At 41.7% G+C, this 20,398-nt stretch overlaps 1 protein-coding gene across 1 annotated transcript in view; it reads right to left on the reverse strand.

Moving 5' to 3' along the window:
* Positions 1-20,398, reverse strand: part of MID1 (midline 1) — a 130,238-nt gene that overhangs the window by 19,092 nt on the left and 90,748 nt on the right. The window contains exons 5-7 of the mRNA XM_064278042.1: positions 20,046-20,194; positions 12,509-12,636; positions 5,600-5,785 (exon numbers count right to left, since the gene is read on the reverse strand). Coding sequence (XP_064134112.1) covers positions 5,600-5,785; positions 12,509-12,636; positions 20,046-20,194 — 463 coding nt within the window. The remainder of the gene's footprint in view (positions 1-5,599; positions 5,786-12,508; positions 12,637-20,045; positions 20,195-20,398) is intronic.

Below are 20,398 nucleotides of genomic sequence, written 5' to 3' on the forward strand. Positions count from 1 at the left end.
CTCACTTTGACTCTGGGCTCAGCCAGGGGACTTGTTTTGGCCAATGGAATGTTAGGTAACATGTCACAGACAAGGCCCGAAAAGTGACTGTGCAATTGAGTTGGCCCTTCCATGTTCACCTCTGCAATCACCAGGAGAACAAGCTGAGCTAGTCTACAGGAGGCTGAGAGAGTCGTGCAGCAGTCAAGTTGCACCAGCCATCAACCTGACTGTGAGTGAGCCTAACCAAGATCAGCGAGACCTCCCAGTTGACCCCCAGCTAACTCCAGATGAACCCATAATAAATATTGACTGGTATATGCTAGGGCCCTGGTGGTGCAGTGGTTAGGAGCTCAGCTGCTAACCAAAAGGTCAGTGGTTCAAATCCACCAGTCGACCCTTAGAAATCCTAGGGGGCAGTTCTTACTCTGTCCTATAGGGTCGCTATGAGTCAGAATACACTCGAAGGCAACGGGTGTGGTATATGGTACTTATGTTCTGTGGTACTGTCCAAACACTCATGGTAATTTGATTCAAGAAATTTCAGGAGAGACGTAACCATCTGCAATGGACACACCCTAGAGTGGCCTCCATGATTCCTACTTCCTGATATCTAATGACTTTGTGACCGGCTGTTAACCAATAGACTATGTCAAAGGGCACAAGTGATTATGTTACATTATATATCAAAGCTGAAGGGATTTTGCAGATATAATTAATGGTCCTAATCAGTTGCCTTTCTGTTATCAACAGGAAGATTATCCAGAGTGGGTCTGACCTAATCAAGCAAGCCCTTTAAAGAGGGTATCGAGGTGAGAGACTTGAGGCTGCAGAGACTATCTGTTGCTGGCTTTGAAAAAGCAAGCTGCCATGAATTCCGTAAGGAAGATAAAAAAAATTCTGCCAACAACCTGAAGGAACTTGGAAGTGGATTCTTCCCTAGTTGAGCCTCAAGATGACAGTGTGGCTCAGCCAACACCTTGATTTCAGCTTGTCAGGCCCTGAGCAGAGAACCCAGCTAAGCCATGTCCAGATTCCTGATCCATGGAAACTGTGAAATAATAAATAATGAGTGTTGTTTTCCCAGAACAACTAGACGGTGCCCGGCTACCACCACGGACTGCTCTGACAGGATTCACAATAGAAGGTCCCGGACAGAGCAGGAGAAAAATGTAGAACAAAATTCAAACTCACACACACACACAAAAAAGACCAGACTTGCTGGTCTGACAGACACTGGAGAAATCCCAAGAGTATGGGCCCTGGACACTCTTAACTCATCTACTTCCAAGTTCCTTCAGGTTGTTGGCAGAATTTACTTTATCTTGGTTACGGAATTCATGGCAGCTTGACTTTTCAAAGCCAGCAACAGATAGTCTCTGTAGCCTCAAGTCTCTTACCTCTATACCCTCTTTAAGTCACTCCTGAGGTTCACCCTTCATCCAAAGATTAGACGGGTCTATGGGGCAAACAACAACACATATGAGGAACGTACTTCGTAGTTCAATCATGTATACGAGATGAAATGTGCACACCAGCCCAAAAGCAAGGATGAGAGGGCAGGAAGGGACAGGAAAACTGGATGAATGGAAACAGGGAAACTCGGGTGGAGAAGGGGAGAATGTTTACACGTTGCGGGGCTGGCAACCAATGTTACAAAACAATTTGTGTATTAATTGCTTAATGAGAAACTAATTTGCTCTGTAAACTTTCACCTAAAGCACAATAAAAGAAAATAAATAAAATATATGAGCGTTGCTTTAAGCCACTCAGTTTTGATAAATTTGTTACATAGCAATAGAGAACCAATATGTCATCTTTTCTGGATCAAGAAAAAATAAAATAATCTCAGAGAAACGTAACATTCCTCACATGAGCCAAGAGCCACCCTTTAGATACAAAAAGACTCCAAATGTTTTCTTTTTGTAGTTAGACTATTCAGTTATTAGTAGACATTGATTCTTTTCGTCTCTGTGTTTTCAGAGAACCTTCTCTAAGTGTTTTTTGAATCTGACACAACACTCACCGAACACAGGACACCCTTTGCAACAAATCACGCCTCAATATTCTTCCTGTTCTCACACATTCATGCCCTCCTTTCCTCAAATTGCCTTGGGATTTCTGACCATCTTTTAAATTTCATCTTTCTTCAAGTGGTCATGATTGATATAATTCCCGATTCCATTCACCCCATATGCTACCACTGTTCATTTCAAAACATTGAGAGAGTAATTCCTTACGGCAAAAGGAAATTAACAATATTTTCTTCTTCTTGTGTTTTCCGTTCGATGCTGTATAATAGAGTGGCTTGTGGGTTAGTGTGTTAAGCTATGGTCTCACTGTTTAGAATGTAATCCTGTAGGTGCTATTTGTTTCCCTTGCTCTAAGTTAGGGTGTCTACTGACATTGTGGGCCAGATCATTCTTTGCTGTGGGGGCCTAGGTGGCCTGTACATTGTAGGGTTATTAAGCAGCATCTCTGACCTCTACCCACTAGATGCCAGTAGCACAACTGACCCAGTTGTGACAACCAAAATGTCTCCTGACATTTTCAAATGTCTCCCGGGGGGCAGAATGGCCTCTGGTTGAAAATCACTGCTTGAATGAAGGGTAACTATTTACTATTACGTTAGTGACTATAGAATCATTTCTATTTTGGCTTTATAGTGAAGTGTATTCAAGGTTTGGAAATCTTACTGGACTTTAATTCCACGTTAAATTGATGGTATATGCATCAAAGAACAGTGAAACATAAGCTCATACAGCTGGAAAGTCATATTTAACCTCTCCGAAGGGCAATTTGGCAATATCAGCCAAAATTAAAATGCAACAATCTTTGACCTAGCAATTCCACCTCAAGGGATTATGTGACAGATATAATTCCCCACGTGAGAAAGGAGAGATGCTCAAGGGTATTCGCTGCAACATTGTTTATAATAACAAAAGATTAGAAACAAGTGAAATATCAAGAAAAAATGGGTTAAATAAATCAGGGCACATTTTCATAATAGGATACTATACTGCCTTAAAAAAGAACCAGGCAACTCTTTATATGTGCTGAAATGGAATGATGTCACAGATATATTATTTAGTGAAAAAAGTCTAAGGTGAAGAACTAAAAATGTACCAGTGTGTGTATGTATCCTTGTCTATAAATAGAGTATCTTGGGTGGCTGATGGATATGGAGAAAGATATAATCATCACTCTGTACATTTATGTCCCTGTAATACTTAAAAAAAGAAAAGTACTTCATCATGATTTGCACATCCTCATCACAATTACATTCTAAATAGTGAGACCTTAACTTAATACACAACCCACGATAGCAGAGCATATAGAACCCAGGATGAGAAATGACACCAGAAGAATTCAAAATCCTAAAAGGAGAGCAGAAACGATGCCTAACTGTTGCCGTACCAGCATTTCTCAGACTTGCCCATTGAAATACTCCAAATATTGGAGGTCAGTGATGGTGTTTCCTGGGAATGTGAGCCAAAGCCTTTCTGGAATGGTCTTCTCTTACATGTCCCCTGCTAATGCCACTTTCAGGTCCTGGATATTTTCTGTTTATGTGAATTTCCATGAGTCTCCTAACCGAAGTCTGTGTTTCTGGTCTTGCTCTGTTCCGCTCTACCCTCCACAGTGCTGCTGGAGCCAACTTTCTAACTGCACATGGAATCATGGTATGGCACTGCATGCCTCCTAAGTGTGCAGGGTAAAAACCCAAACACCATGTGGCCTGGGTGTGTTCCATGACCTAGCTGTTTCCTGTGACTGAGGATTAGTGACTGGGGATTAAGAACACGCATTTGGGAGCCAAACTGACATGAATTCGAGTCTTGGTTCTATTTCTCTATCTTCATCCCTCACTGAATTTCCTTCCTCACTTGACGACCCTGCCATGATTAATTAGATGGCATTCCCCAATATGTCTCACCATTTTATGTCTCTGTAGGTTTGTTTATAATGATGGAGTTGTCTGGGATACCCTTACCTGGTTGATACACAACCACTCATCTTTCAAGACTTAGTTTAACCCTACCACCCCACCCTCGAGATCGTTTTATTCCACCCACCATTCTTGCCCTCGCTGTCTTCCTTACCTACTCGGGTAACTCACCAAAGCTGTTTTTGGTGTTTCATGGCTTCTTCCCCTTTCACTCCAAAATTACACATTCTTGGAAAAAGCCAAGTTTTTAATAACAACTTCCAAAGAAGACAAATTAGGGGGTGAAAATGAGAGGGCTGTGGTTGGGAAACTTGGAAAAGGTGATATAAGGAAGGTGACAGGAGCCATTGGTGTGCATGGGGTCATTTATAACTTAGTCACTTAGAAGCAGGGATCTTTCTGCCTTATTAATTCCAAATCACATTTCTATTTTAAGTATCATATACCTCAGAATTACTTGTACTAGGAAATCTGTGGAGGGTGCAAATGGTTAATGCATTCAGCTACTAATTGAAAGGTTCAAAATTCGAGTCCACCCAGAGTTGCCTCAGAAGAAAGGCCTGGTGATCTACTTCCAAAAAAATCAGCCATCGAAAACCCAGTGGAGCACAGTTCTACTCTGACACACATGGGGTGGCAATGACCTGGCACTGCCTCAATAACAGCTGGCACAGGTACTGGTAGGAAGGTATACTGTAGGGAAGAGAAAAAGGTTTATATAATAAAAGCATATTCAGTTGATAAGAATTTATTTAAAACATCTCTTTGTTGCAAGTGACTGCTGCTTTCCCCTTTGGCATATTTATTTTTCATTGCTAAAGAAGTTTCAACTTGCTCCCCTGAAAAGGCTATTTCTTGAAAAGGCTATTTCTTCTGGTCCTTTGCAATTTGCTCAACTCAACTGAAATAACTCCTTGACGTGGGGAGTACTTCCTCTATTATCATCTCTCTGGCCGGCTACTGCTGCTATTTGCTATCATAAAATTGTCCTTGATACCCAGCATCAAACCGGCCTCATGCACACCCTCTATGTTTCAGGCATGGCCTGGAATTCTTCCTAGGTAGGGAAGAATTGCTAATTACTAACACTTCCAGTGAAGGCTCCTGCTTTTCCTCGGAATGACATCAGGTATGTGGTGTTCTTTGGCTATTTTTTTTTTATTAAATACTTTTTTTATTGTGAAATAACACACTTACAGAAAAGTATATAAACTAAATGTATGGTATAATTACTAAAGCATGTCAATCTCACTCAGAAATTGTCGTTAACTTCACTCTAGGCCCCCATGTATTTCTTCCCAATGGCGCCACTTCCCTCCCATCCTGGAGGTAAGCATTTCCTTACTTTTAAAAATAGTTTTAACACAAAGTAGTTTATCACTAAGTTTTTGAAACTTTTATAAATGGACTCATACTGCAGATAGTCCTTTGTTTCCTGCTTCTCTCCCTTAACAATATGCAAGATTCATCCACGTGGTTTACCAGAAGTCATTAGTTTTCATGGATGCTTGACCAGCTATTTTTACAAGTGTAGTAGAAGTGAAAGACAATGAAGCCAATAAATATTGCATCCTCTTTCCTTCTTTGTCTTCCTTTGATGTTTAAATTCCAGAATGCAGTCTTTCTGAAAATCAGCACCAAAGACAGAAGTAGAGGTGGTGCGATACTCACTAACAACATTGGCTTGTCCGGTGAAGATGGTGTACTGGAGCTCGTAGGAGACCACACTGAACTCATCATCGGAGGTCCAGTGGACGGTGATGGTATCGTACGAAGCTGTGCAGAGCTCTTCTCGAATCGTGGGAGGGTTGGGAGCTGTGGGGTCAAGAATGCTCATCAGTTCAGAGATGTTGGATAGTCAAAGCAGGCCTTTCTAACTATGGCCACCAGGACTACCGTCCTAGAGATGGCGATCCCAATCCAAACAACATTTAGTCAGCTGATAATCTCTTTGACTTTTAACAGGCAGTGTGGCTGCAGTCAGCCAATATGGACTTGGCTTTGTTAGCCAGAGGTTTAGGAGGTTCCCTGTACATGATGGAAAAACACGTGAAACAAAAAGTAAACATACCACGGTTTCAAATACATTGGCTGTTGGCAAACTTTTTCAACCAAGGGCCAGATGGCAAATATTTTACTTTGCAGCATATGGTCTCCGTTGCAACTACTCAGCTCTGCTGTTGTAGTGTGAAAGCAGCATAGACAATACATACATGAATGGGCATGCCTGGGTTCCCATAAAACTTTATTTACAAAAACAGGCAGAGGGCTGGGTTTGGCCTACGAGCCAAAGTTTACCAATCCCTGATCTACATGATGCCAGGTATTGTTATATATTCATATGGGTTGGAATCGACTCGATGGCAGTGGGTTTAAATGGAAAATACTGATGCTTTGTTATCTCATAGCAAACAAGACAATAATTGAAAGTTTTCTTTCATTAGATGTTTTGATGCCTTGTAAGAAAAACTCGTTAGTACAGCCCTAGTTTCTTCTCATTTCTCAACTTAAGGTGTTATTTCAAATTAAGAAGAATGTGATTAACAATCATATCTAAGAAGTATATTTTCCTCCACACGGAAAACACAATTCCTTGACATTTGGTTAGTTTTATCCCTAGAGAAGGCTGCTGTTTTATTTCCTTAACACATTCTCCAACAGAGAAAAAGTCTAAATTCTATTCTGCATCCCACTTTGGAGAGTGGTGTCTGGGGTCTTAAATGCTAGCAAGTGGCCATCTAAGAGGCATCGACTGGTCTCAACCCACCTGGAGCAAAGGAGAATGAAGAACACCAAAGACACAAGGTAATTATGAGCCCAAGAGGCAGAAAGGGCCACATAAACCAGAGACTACATTAGCCTGAGACCAGAAGAACTAGATGGTGCCCAGCTACAACCGATGACTGCCCTAACAGGGAATACATCAGAGAACCCCTGAGGGAGCAGGAGAGCAGTGGGATGCAGACCCCAAATTCTCGTAAAAAGACCACACTTAATGGTCTGACTGAGACTAGAAGGACCCTGGTGGTCATGGTCCCCAGATCTTCTGTCAGCCCAAGACAGGAACTATTCCCAAAACCAACTCTCAGACAGGGATTGAACCGGACAATGGGGTAGAAAAATAATCCTGGTGAAGAATGAGCTTGTTGGATCAAGTAGACACATGAGACTATGTTGGCATCTCATATCTGGAGGGGAGGTGAGAGGGGAGAGGGGATCAGAAGTTGGCTGAATGGACATGAAAACAGAGAGTGGAGGGAAGGAGTGTGCTGTCTCATTGGGGGGAGAACAATTAGGAGTATATAGAAATAATATATAGCAAAGTGTATATAAATTTTTGTATGAGAGACTGCTTGATCTGTAAACTTTCAATTAAAGCACAATAAAAATTTAAAAATAAAAAAAAGAAACTAAAAAAAAAATTCTAAATCCTACCAAAATAATTATTTTAAAATGATTTCTACTGATTGATTTCAGTGACTGGTTTTGTGAGAAGAGTTTATGGGCAAGAAAAAGAACAGGCAAGGCAATGAATGCTTTCCACTGGCAATAATATTTTAGAGTAGGGATTGGCAAACTATGGCCTGTGGGCCAAATATGGCCCACTGCCTGTTTTTGTAAATAAAGTTTTCTTGGAACACGGTCATGACCATTTGTTTACATATCGTCTATGCAAAAGCAGAGTTGAGTAGTTGCAACTGAATGGCCTGCAAAGCCTAAAATATTCTGCATCTGACCCTTTACAGAAAAGGTTTGCCAACTCCCAATCTAGGGCCTTTAGTTTCACTCTTCGGTACATGTACCTAACTACAAAAGGAGAAAGATATCTGCCTTCTATAGACTAGTATCAAGTTTTGCTTACACAATTATAGACGTCTCCCCTGTTCTAAACTATGATCAGGATTCATGAGTCCAAAACAAATTCAAAGAGAGAACCAAGCTTATGAAAACGGTAACTTTAGAACTCTGATTATTTTAATATTCTTCACTTTGCCACCTGAAGATATATCCAGGACAAGTCTTATAAGAAGCAAGTAACTTTTAGGCCTGGATGTATTAAATCAAGTAGCCCAGCTTTGTCTATTAGCGATCGAATTCCATGGATATTACTGAGTCCCTACAATGTGGCAGGCACTGCGTTAAGTTCTGCTTTAAAATAGAAGGGCTCCACATAACCCTGGGAGTCCCTGGTTGGCACTCAGCTGCTAACCAAAAGGTGGGAGGTTCAAGTCCACCCAGAGGTGTCTTGAAATAAAGGCCTGATGATCTCCCTCTGAAAAATCAGCCATTGAAAACCCTACAGAGCACAGTTCTACTGTGACACACATGGGGCCGCCATGAGTTGGAGTCGGCTCAATGGCAACCGATTTTTTTTACATACACTGAAACTTTCTGGAATATGTATTTATACATCTGTCTCCCGAAGCCCCCACATGCAAGATTGAGCATGCTGTGGTGTAACTTGGATGCGCATGAGCCAGTTCCGCCAGCAGGAAATGCTTTCCATGGGCAGACCCAGCTGCATTGTAAAATGCGCTCATTGTTGTCTGGGTGGTCCCTGTGGGTGTGGGCTCAACCTTGCAGAGATCAGTGAAGAAATCCTTGTTCTTCCATAGTTTAAATAGTTCACTGAATCACATCTCCACCAAACATTGAAGAAAGATCTTGCTTTTGCTGCATCACAGTATTTGATTAAATATGAAGAAAACCTATGTTCAAAACAGGCAAATAACTGTGAGACACATGGCAGTAGCCAGAATCAAGGAGAAAATGTCACCCCTCTGGGTTATTAACTTGACATCCCACTTAAGAGTCATGACAGGGGAAAAAAAAAAATCTTGTTTTTGCAACCAGGCTGGCTAACTGGCATTAAACATAATCACCCTGTTTTGATTACAAACCCAATGGATTTTGTCCTGAAAAGTCAATATACAATTTACTGTAAATGGCAGCAGCAGCCTGCTGCCAATTTCAATATCCATGGAATGGGGACCAGAGCTGTTATTTTCTTGCCTCTTTCTCCAACAGAACATGAGGAACTGTGGGCTAATACTCTACAAACACTTCATTTCCTGCTTACAAATGTCTGATAAACTATTTGGACTTGGCAATATCAGTCAAGCATCGTATGTTATGGCCACGATCCATGTTATGTCTAGAAATGGACCAAATTTCTCTTTGGGGTTGACGGCTAAGAAGGCATAATAACAGGTACCCCATATGGGCTTTACTTTGGGATAAACAGCCATCAGGATGATATATGGTGTACACATAACATTCAACGCAAACAAATTTCACATTTCTCCCTTTAATCAGCACTTTTGTATTCACATGGAGCTTAGAATGGGCATCCATTGTTGAAATACTACTAAAAAATTATTGGGAAATTGAGTGGACACATTCTTGTCAACGGGATGCTTATTTTATACAAAATGGCCATCTCCTTAGCCAAATACTTAATTTTCCCGTCTCCTCTGCACTTGGCTGTGACCTTGCGGAATGGTTCTGGCCTATGAGACACAAGTGGAGGTTTACTAGGTGGGTCTTTGAAGTAGACTTTTTATTTTCCTGATAAAGAAGGACAAACTTGACTGGCAGAGTTTTTTGTCCATCCTCAGCCCCTTTCTTTTTGCCTAGAACTTCAGTATGATGCTTAGAGGTGGAATAGCTACATTGCGATTATGTGGCAAAAAGACAGCACAATTAAGATGGTGGAGCAGAAAACAAAAAAGAGCCTGGGGTCTAAGGTTATCACCGAACTGATGCCCAGCCCTGGACCACCTGCCTCTGTTCTCCTGGTTCTGTGATACGAACATTCCTTGATGGATTTGATCACTGCTAGTTGGATTTACTGTTACTTGTGATCAAGCTCATTCCCAAATGGTATAAGAAGAAAGGGGATTTTTAACAGGATGCCATAGTAAAAAACAGCTCAGCGTGGGAAAGTCTAGACGTGCACTGTCCAACACAGTAGCTCCTTGCACATGGGGCTATTTAAATCTCAATAAAAATTGAAGTGAAATCAAAGTAAAAATTCATTAGCCAACTTTCAAGTTCTCAATAGTCCCATGTGGCTAGTGGCCACCAACATACTGGCCAGTGGATATACACAATATACCCATTGATCTAGAAAGTTCTAACAGACAGTGTTGGTTGAGATAAATCTCAGAGTTAAAAGCTAAAAAAGGAGGGCATTATATTCATAAATATTTGAAACCAAATTCAGTAAATGTTTTTTGAGTCAATTTCTTTCTTCCTTAATAGGAGCGGTATGGTTTGAAAGAGAGAATTACAGAACATAAAAGAAGTTTGTGGGACAACTCGACTTCCTTGTAAATGCAGAAATGCAGGTCCTTGCAAAGAAAAAAAAACTCTGCTCTTGTGGGTACATGCTCCTTGAATACCCAAAGACTGTAAACACAAACATCACACGCCATTCCCTCTCTCTTGCTCCATCTTTCCCTACCACTCTTCTAAAAACATGCACACCCCGAATTGGAGCTGAAAAGCTGACGTGCTAAGTTAGAGATGTTGTTTTCTTGCAGGCTGCATGTCCTGAGCTCAGGGCACATTTCACTTCACTGTGTACATGGTGCCTTCCTGAAGTCACAAGCAGCAGTTGCTTTTGGCTAACTCAAACAATGTCGTCTAAACAGTCCGCACTTGACCAGCAAATGTTCTCATCAGACCTTGGTTCAGAGGTTGAAAGCAAAGAAAAGTTTAGAAGCAGGGTTACGAATATGAGTAGCACGAGGTTTTCCTTTTGGTTGTTGGTTTTGTTTTTTAAGCTTGACCAAAAAAATGCCTATGAAAAAAAGCACAGAGTTGAAACATGATACCTCGACTTCCAGTGGGATTTCTGCTACATTTGCCATGGATTTCCAAGATGGAATTTAGCCTTTTACTGGAAAAAGCAGAGGTCTTTGGAGTCTGTACAGAATGAACCAAACACCAATTCTGCCACTCTTTAGCTATCTGACCTCCCAACCAAAAAAAAAAAAAAACCCAAGTTAGAATACCTCATTCCTTTGCAAAATGAGGATTATAATACTTACCTCCAAAGGGGCCCTGGTGGCGCAGCCATTAAAGCACTCAGCTGCTAACTGGCAATTTGGCAGTTTAAATCCACCAGTTGCTTCATGGGAGGAAGATGTGGCAGTCTGCTTCTGTAAAGAGTCCAGCCTTGGAAACCCTATGGGGCAGCTCTACTCTGTCCTACAGGGTTGTGGTGAGTCGGAATAGACTCGATGGCAGTGGGTGGTGGGCGGAATACTCACCTCCAGTCGGTGCTGCGATTAAATGACATCATAAACACAAAAGGCTGGAGAAGGGGAGACGCTCAATCAAAGTTAGCTGCCAACTTTTTCTCTGCCGACTCACTGTGAGGCAGATGCTGTGAGGGTTAATTTTATGCGTCAACTTAGCTAGGCTACAGTGCCCAGTTGCTCGGTCAAACACTAGTCTCAATGTTGCTGTGGAGGTATTTTGTAGATGTGATTAACATTTACAAACAGTTGACTTTAAGTAAAGGTGATTTCTCTCGATAATGTGGGTGGGCCTCATCCAATTAGCTGAAGGCCTTAAGAGCAAAAACTGAGGTTTCCTAGAGAAGGACTCCTGCCACAAGACACAGAAATCTTATTGGAATTTCCAGCCTGCTGACCTGCCCTATATATTTCCAACTTGCCAGGCTCTAGAATTGTGTGAGCTAATTCCTTAGAATCAATCAATAAACCAGTCTCTCTTTATGTATATGTATATGTAAATGTATATCTATATGCACATGTGTGTGTCCACCACCTGTCAGTTTGTCATACTGTGGTGGCTTGTGTGATGCTATGATGCTGGAAGCTATGCCACTGGTATTTCAAATACCAGTAGGGTCACACATGGTGGACAGGTTTTGGAGAAGCTTCCAGACTAAGACAGACTAGGAAGAAAGGCCTGGCGATTTACTTCCGAAAATCAGGCAAAGAAAACCCTAGGGATCACAACAGAACATTGCCTGATATAGTGCTGGAAGATGAGTACCCTAGCTTGGAAGCCATTCAAAATATACAGTGGCCGCAACAATGGACTCAAGCATCCCAGTGACTGTGAAGATAGTTCAGGACCCAGCAACATTTCATTCTGCTGGGCATGGAGTCACTATGAGTCGGAGTTGATTCGACCGCAACTAACAGCAACAACATACACACACTGTATTGGTTCTGTTGCTCTGGAATACCCTAACTGATACAGATGTCTCGTTAACATGGTCTGAAAATACCCACACTACCCTGATGGTCATTGGAGCGATTATTTGTGACACCCCATGCTGATAGTTGAGGGAAACGGTGCTAGGCATATTTTTAATGATCAAGATTCTTGTTTTACTCCTGTCCCCAATTGAGTCTTGAGCTGTGTTGTTTTGGTTAAAAAAAAAAAGAAAAAAGAATGTACAGCGACTATTTATGACAATATTTGTATCCATTCTTAAGTCAAAAGTCCGTATCTCTGATTTTTAGAAAATTAATCTCTTGGCAAAGTGTTTGTATCACTTAATGTTTACAATATTAAAGAGAACATAAAAGGTAATACCTGTAAGGTAATCCAGACATTCTAACAATTTCTTCTCTCGGGAAAAATCTAAGGCAAAGGTATCAAATGTATCATTGAGGTTGATTTCAGGAATTAGAACCTGGGAGGAAGCAGTTGCCATGGACACTCTGTAATCAAAAAAAAAAAAAAAAAAAAAAATTAAATAGTGCTGTTTTTACACATGAGCCTTAAGAAGAATCTCGGCAGGGCACAACATGTTCAAAGACAAAACAAATGACTGCAAGTTTTTACAAAAAGGCAAAGAAACTGGAGCAACAACAGAATGGTTTGCTCCATTCCTTTTTTACTGGTGAAAACAAATTCGCCTGGAGGCGAGCGAATATTCATATTGCTGCGTATTAACAGCCTGGCCCGGTCACCATCTAACTCCGGAGAAGCCCGTTGCCCCAGGCATTTCTTCACACATCTGTCTGGGAAAATGGTTTCTTTCAGACCCAGGTCCTGCCCCGCTTCAAAGGAGAGAGTCCCCCACATTTCAAACTGCATAACAGGCAAAGTCAGATTAAAAAAAAAAAAATGTTTCCAGATATCGGATTAGTTTAATCAACTCCTAGCCTCTCTCTGAAATAAACTTAAAAAAAGGAGTTTGGGTCTGGCTCTCTTTTGTCTTCCTTGTATTCATTTTCTTGCACCATATTCCCAGCAGATGCCGTGGAAAATATTCATGAGCATTCCCACAAATTCCCTAGCAGATGCACGTTTCTCCTGTCCATTTAGGTTTTCTGGTTAGAGTTCTCACTCGCTAAACTAGAAAGCAAAGCATTGGTATGAACCAACCTCCTTCTATGTACTCTCAAGTTGATTTGAGAAGTTCAGTTATTGCAGAATATTTTGACTGATTGAAAAAAACCTGAGCGATTTGCTTAAAAACAAGAGAATTTTGGCACCAAGCACACCACTTCTGAGTGCATCAACCACGTTGGATTTGTAATCTTGTTTTTGACATTTTGTTAAATTCGGTAAACAACGCTTACTAAGGAGCTACTTACTATATGCAGGGTGGAGTCCCTGGGTGGTGCAAATGGGTGACCTATTGGGCTGCTAACAGAAAGGTTGAAGATTTAAGTCTACCCAGAGGAGACTGGTGACCTACTTCTGAAAAATCAGCCATTGCAAATCCAATAGAGCACAGTTCTACTCTGACACACATGGGGGCGCCCTGAGTTGGAAAGGACTCCATAGAAACTGGTTGGTTTTATGTTCAGGGTACTGTGTAAGGCGTTGTCAATTTTAGAGCAAAGAAATGACTCCGAAATATCTAGGTCTAAATCTAGATTATTACTCGTTTTCATTGTCAGGTCACAAACCTGGCTGCCAGCTGCCAGGAGGCAAATCCCAGGTTTGTGCTCTTCCATTTAATCTAGAAAAATTTCAGCCTAGTTATCACCCCCAGGGTTACATCTCTTCTTATGTCTCTTAAGGAAAATTCAAAAAAAAAAAAAAAAAAAACCATTGCTGTCAAGTTGATTCCAACTCATAGCGACTCTATATGACAGAGTAGAACTGCCCCCATAGAGTTTCCAAAGAGTGCCTGGTGAATGTCTCTTAAAGGCTCCTCAAAATTTCAGATTCTACAAAGATAATGTATCTTTGCTATAAAAATTGCACCTGTGAAACCTGCATATGAATGTTTACGGCAGCTTTATTCAGCAGTGCTAAAAACTGGCAGCAACCAAGATGTCCTTCAACAGGTGAATGGATAAACAAACTGTGGTACGTCCATACAGTGGAATATTATTCAGCAATAAACAGGAAATGAGCTATCAAGCTACAAAAAGATGTGGAGGAACCTTAAATGCATCTTGCTAAGTGAAATAAGCCAGTTTAAAAAGACTACATATGGTATGATTCCAACTCTAGGGCATTCTGGAAAAGGCAAAACTACAGAGACAGTGAGAAGATCGGTGGTGGCCAGGGGTTCAGGGGTAGGGAAGGAGGGAGGGAGGGGTGAATAGGTGAAACCCAGGGCATTGTTAGGGCAGTGAAACTATCCCGTGTGATACCGCAATGGTGGACACATGACATTATGTATTTGTCAAAACCCATAGGACTGTACAACACAGTGAACCCTAATGTAAGCTATGGACTGTAGTTAACAATAAGGAGTTAGTATTGGTTCATCAACTGTTGCAAGTGTACCACACCAATGTAAGATGTTAATAATAGTGGAAACTGTGTGGGTGGAGGGAGAGGTTATATGGGAACTCTGCACTTTCTGCACAATTTTTCTGTAAACCTAAACTGTTCCAAAAAATCAAGTCTGTTAAATAAAAATTTATACTTGTGAAATGCTCTAAATCTTTAGAAATCAATTTGCTACCGTTGCTGCATTTCCAGCACATGTTCAATATTCTGTAAATGTAGATGGGAGGGAGGGGAGGGAGGAAAGAGGCTGATCAACAACGTCATCACTGGAGTGATATTGGGATCCACTGATGAAAATTTGAAGAGGCATCAACCTTGGAGAGAAAGGCTTCAAGTGTTTGGATGAGGGTGGAGAATTTAACCTCGCCTCCTGACCCTTTCACCAAGAAGCAGTGAACAGCAGAAGCAGTGAACGGCAGAGTTGTGTGGTTTTGTTGGCTCAGTATTGCACCCAAGGGAATTGGGCTAATTATTGTTACTACTGATGGTTGAAGGGATGGCTGTTAGGCATTTTTCACAGATGTTCAAACTGCACTTAGGAAATGTTTTCTTTATCATCTGTAAAGAGAAAAAGTGCTGCAAACTCAGAGTTCATTATGGATTAAATTGTGTACCCCAAAAAGTTATGTTAAGTCCTAACCCCTGTACCTGTGAATATGACCCTCTTTGGAAATAAGAATTTTCTTTTGTTTTGTTAAAGAGGTCATACCAGAATAGAGTAGGTCCTAAACCTAATCCCTTTTGAGTGGTGTCTTATAAAAAGAGCAGACACACACACACACACACGGGGGAAGACAGACGCCATGTGACGATCGTCTACAAGCAAAGCAACACCAAGGATTGCTGAGACACTAGAAACTTGTAGAGAGCCCCACAGAAAGAATCGACATGGCCAAGACCCTAATTTGAACTTCTAGCCTCCAGAACTGTGAGAAAATAAATTTCTGTTCTTTAAAGGCACCCACCTGTGATACCTTTTGTTATGGCAGTACTAGGTAACTGAGACAAGGTCATAGGATTATTAAGCAAGTATTCAACAAATACCTTCCAAATACTTCAAGTATGCCACATAGCAAAGAGCTCGAGATATTTGCATCAAAGCAGAAAAGTTCAAAGAAATACTATGGTGCCATTTGATCACTTCAAATAAAAAATTTCAGAGGGAACTACCCAACTGATTCTGTTTTGTGGTGTCCAGCAGGAAGAAGTGCATTGAGCTATGCTGAAACAAGTGCCTAACTTTCAACTACCTGTTTCTACTGGTCATGCAGGGCACAGACCTTGCGCTCAACAGATTAGAGGATCTTGGTGGCTCTGGACACGGATCATCTGGCTTCTGACCTTCCTCTGCCCGGTGGCAGAAGACTCATGCAAAATAGATTTTCTTCTCAAGTTTCTCCTGGTTCTATATTGTTGTTGTTATTGTTAGGTGCTGTTGAGTTGATTTTGACTCACAGTGTCCCCATGTGATAGAACTGCCCTGTACCTGGTTCTATGGTCCCCCCCAAAAATTAAATTTAAAAAATGCTTTAGTCAAGTGGCACTGCTAAAAATGCCTGCCATCTTGATGGTGGGAACCTGAAAGAGCTCTGAAGACTAGGAAGCAAAGACTGACAGCCAGAATCTTTGGAGATTATTCGGGCTTTTAACACCTACATACTTTTTTAATGGCAGGAAAGATACTTATCTTTGGCTACCATTTCAAACTCTCCAATGGAATGACAGGCAAGGGGAAACCAGCGAACGTCAACATTTGCGGCCATGTTTTTTTGTTTCTCGAAATCCTTGTGACCCACCTTCTGGCTTTTCTGATAAACTGCCCAAATCTACCAGGGCTCTTAGTGCTATGGCACTTTCTCAGTTTCCGGCTTTATAGTCGCATCTGTGTGTGCATGCGTGTGCATGTATGCACTTGTTGGTATGTGTGTTCAGCTCTTTTTTAACATACTGGGGCACATAAGGACACTGGTTTCCATCTCGATGCTAAGAAGGTGGGGTGCACATTACTCTCTGGGCCACTAATCACAGCCAGAGATTTTCATTTCTATTTCTTTTATTTTTATTGTACTTTAGATGAAGGTTTACAGAATAAACTTGTTTCTCATTAAACAGTTAGTACACATTGTTTTATGACACTGGTTAACAACCCCACAACATGTCAATATTCTCTCTCTCGACCTTGGGTTCCCTATTATCAGCTTTCCTGTTCCCTCCTGCCTTCCAGTCCCTGCCCCTGGGCTGGTGTGCCCCTTTAGTCTCGTTTTGTTTTATGGGCCTGTCTAATCTTTGGGTGAAGGGTGAACCTTGGGAGTGACTTCATTACTGAGCTGAAAGGGTGACCGGGGGCCATACTCTCAGGGTTTCTCCAGTCTCTGTCAGACCAATAAGTCTGGTCTTTTGTGTGTGTGTGTGTGAGTTTGAATTTTGTTCTACATTTTTCTCCAGCTCTGTCAGGGACCCTCTATTGTGATCCCTGTCAGAGCAGTCAGTGGTGGTAGCCGGGCACCATCTAGTTGTACTGGGTTCAGTCTGGTGGAGGCCGTGGTAGATGTCGTCCATTAGTCCTTTGGACTAAACTTTGCCTTATATCTTTAGTTTTCATTTCTATTTCTAATCTGATGTCCCTAATCTCTGAGATGGAGTCCCTGGGTGGTACAAATGGTTAACACGCTTGGTTGCTAACTGAAAGGTTGGTGGTTGGAATGAAGGACTGGTGATCTACTTCTGAAAAATCAGCCACTGAAAACCCTATGGAGCACAGTTCTACTCTGACACACATGGGGTCACCAGGAGTTGGAATCAACTTTAATCATGTGCACCATCCAGGGACTCTTAAGAGCCTCAGGGATGTTCTGAAAAAGGGGCACAATTCAGAAGAAATTTTCTTTAGCAGATAATTCCTTGCTCAACATGATTTTGCTTTTAGATTTCTCATAAGCAGTAGACCAACCTTCCTAAGATTGGATTTAGTGACCAGTTTTTTTAAGCATAATTTTATAAGGGTGCATATACAATCACAGCAAAGACCTACATGTTGGTGTGGTTTGAGAAAATTGTATGTTATGTGTTTTATTTCTAGTCATATTAGTGAGGTGGGAACGAATGGAATTAGTTTTGTACGCTCCCCATGTGCAAGGAATTGTGCTTATATTTTTACTACATTATTTCATTTTATCCCTAAAAAAAAAAAACACCACCAAATTAGGTAGGATAGTTCGCCCTGTTCTATAGATACATTCATGCAGGCAGGCAGTTTACTATCTGCTGGGGCTATTGTGGGGCAAACAGATGGCCAGGGTCCTGCCCCTTTATAGTATTTGAGCGAAATTAGACTTGGCCACGCTAAGGAGCAGCCCCAATGCTACCCGTCATTACTCCACACTTAGAGCAGGGCCCAACAGTTGATTTCAGCAGGTAAGCAGCTCCTACCATGGAAAGCTTGATGCTTTTTCTCCTTTGGGTTCTTTGGATGTTTCTGAATAGAAGACATTTTTGCAGTTTTGATTCAGGTGGCAGAATAACATACCCCCTTCCAGTGACTTAATGATGCAGAAAAACTGCATGTTAAGTCTCACTTTTGGAATGCCTGCGGGATTAAAAGTTGGTATGGGGCAGTTCTACTCTGTCCTGTAGGGTTGATATGAGTTGGAATCGACTCGACGGCAGCGAGTGGGGTTGTACTGGGAAAAAAAAGTTGGTACTGGGCTTTCTCCACTTGAGTAGAAGAATAAAGATGGTTGGGAAGGGTACAGGAGCCACAGCCCAAGGCTGATGTGACAGGAAACAGAGAACTAGAACGTTCCATCCTACAGAAGAATGTTAAGTGACAGGCTGAAGAATAGAGGCATGTACAGAGACTAAGATTGGAAGGCGGAGACTAGGAGGGGTTGATTGACATGTTGAAATGTGAAAATATAGATTCAATTAACATATATGGGAGGCACTCGTGGTTCAGAGGTAGAATTCTCGTCTTCCATGCAGGAGATCCAAGCTCAGTTCCCGGCCAATGCACCTCGTGCACAGCCACCACCATCTGTCAGTGGAGGCTTGAGTGTTGCTGTGACGCTGATCACAGCAGTTTGATCTACTACTGGTCATGGCGATGGTGAAAGACCGGGCAATATTTTATTCCATTGTGCACGGGGTCGCCATGAGTTAGGGGCCGTCTTGATGGCAGCTAACAACAACAAATACTTGAATTACTTTTTTAGGGATGGCTGAGAAATGCAGCTCACAATAGCCACTTCATCGCGACATCGCACAATTTATAGCTGGAGGAAATTCCTCTCAGTTTCCAGCTGGAAACCATGACGTAAGTGTCAACACTGTCTATTGGAGTGTTCGGGGTACACTGAAGTGTTAGAGCATTGCTTGCGGTTTTTAACTTTAGGATGAATTTAGGGAAATTGAATGAGGTCCAAATGAAAGCAGCAAAGATAATTCAACACTTAGAACCTAGAAGTCAGGAGGGTCAGCATGAATGAGCTATCTGGGGTCTTCTAGTGATAGGACTTTATTATTACTTTGGGGCAAGAGCAGTTGACTCTGAAAATTAAAATGGATGAAAAGACAAGGTCACTGGCATTGGTGGGAGATGTCATTGACATGGCAATGGGTATAACCGGCGCAGTCTAGTGCTTCTCTTTGGATTCACTGGAATTGCTATAGGCATTGGCGTCAATGATGGAGACTAATTTTTATGCCAATCAAGTACAAGAGCTGAAGGAATACTCATCCCTGCCAATTTCATGGCTGAGCTGACTACTCGGATAACATCATTTTTAAGTCCCTGAAAGAATAGAGGGTGTTTTAAAATAAGGTTTGAGGTTGACAGTTTGGTCTTTTCTCTCCTACGTGAGTCAGCCTTGCCCTTTTAAGAAGAGGTGAAGTTTCTCAGCCAAATAATAATAGGCTAACAGAGAACAACACCCGTGTGATTTTTTTTTTTTTAATATATGTATATAGATGAGTCCTGGGATGGAAGGAAAGATTCCCTTTTATGTTGTTTACTTTCATTTTGATTCTCTTATCAAGTACGTGATAAGATCAGGTCTGAGAGTCTCAATAAATGCTGTTTTTGTGCCATCATAAGCTTTCTCCCACCCCCATCCCCCAAAAGCAGGCTGATTTTACTCTTTTGAACTGGTAGACTCTTGTTTCAAAGGCCTCGAATGCCAGGGTGTTACTGAAAGGCTTTTGACATGTCAAAGTCAAGCATCTTTTGCTGGAACAAAACAATCCCAAACCTCTATTCTTTCTGGTACTCAGTCCTCTAAGTGAGAACAAAAGCAAGGCGAGGGCAAGGCTAACCAATCGCATCTCAGATACAAGAGCCCAGTAGCTGAGGACTCCCAGCGGCCCCTGCACTCACCTCTCGGTGATATTCTTAGCAGTCTGCAGGAAGCGAGCATGGTCGTTCTCCTTTAGAGAATGTTCCGCCTGGGAGATGAGTGATGCTGAGCGCTCAATGCACTGCTTGCAGTTGGCGATCTGCTGAGCCAGTTTCCGGAGCCTCACCACCTTGAACAAAAGAAGCAATGAGATGGTTACACGGGTGGACTCGCTGAGTGAAAATGCACCAGCTGGACACTCCCGATGTATGCATTGTGGTGAATGTCAGCTATCCTTCAACAAAAGTTCACAGAGTGGCATCTGGAGACACTGAAACACGGAACGCCCCGTTACGGTACTCTTGTCTTACATATTCTTTATCTCCTTGGAGGA

This window comes from Loxodonta africana, chromosome X (genome assembly GCF_030014295.1).
Source record: "Loxodonta africana isolate mLoxAfr1 chromosome X, mLoxAfr1.hap2, whole genome shotgun sequence".
Taxonomy (NCBI): Eukaryota; Metazoa; Chordata; class Mammalia; order Proboscidea; family Elephantidae; genus Loxodonta; species Loxodonta africana.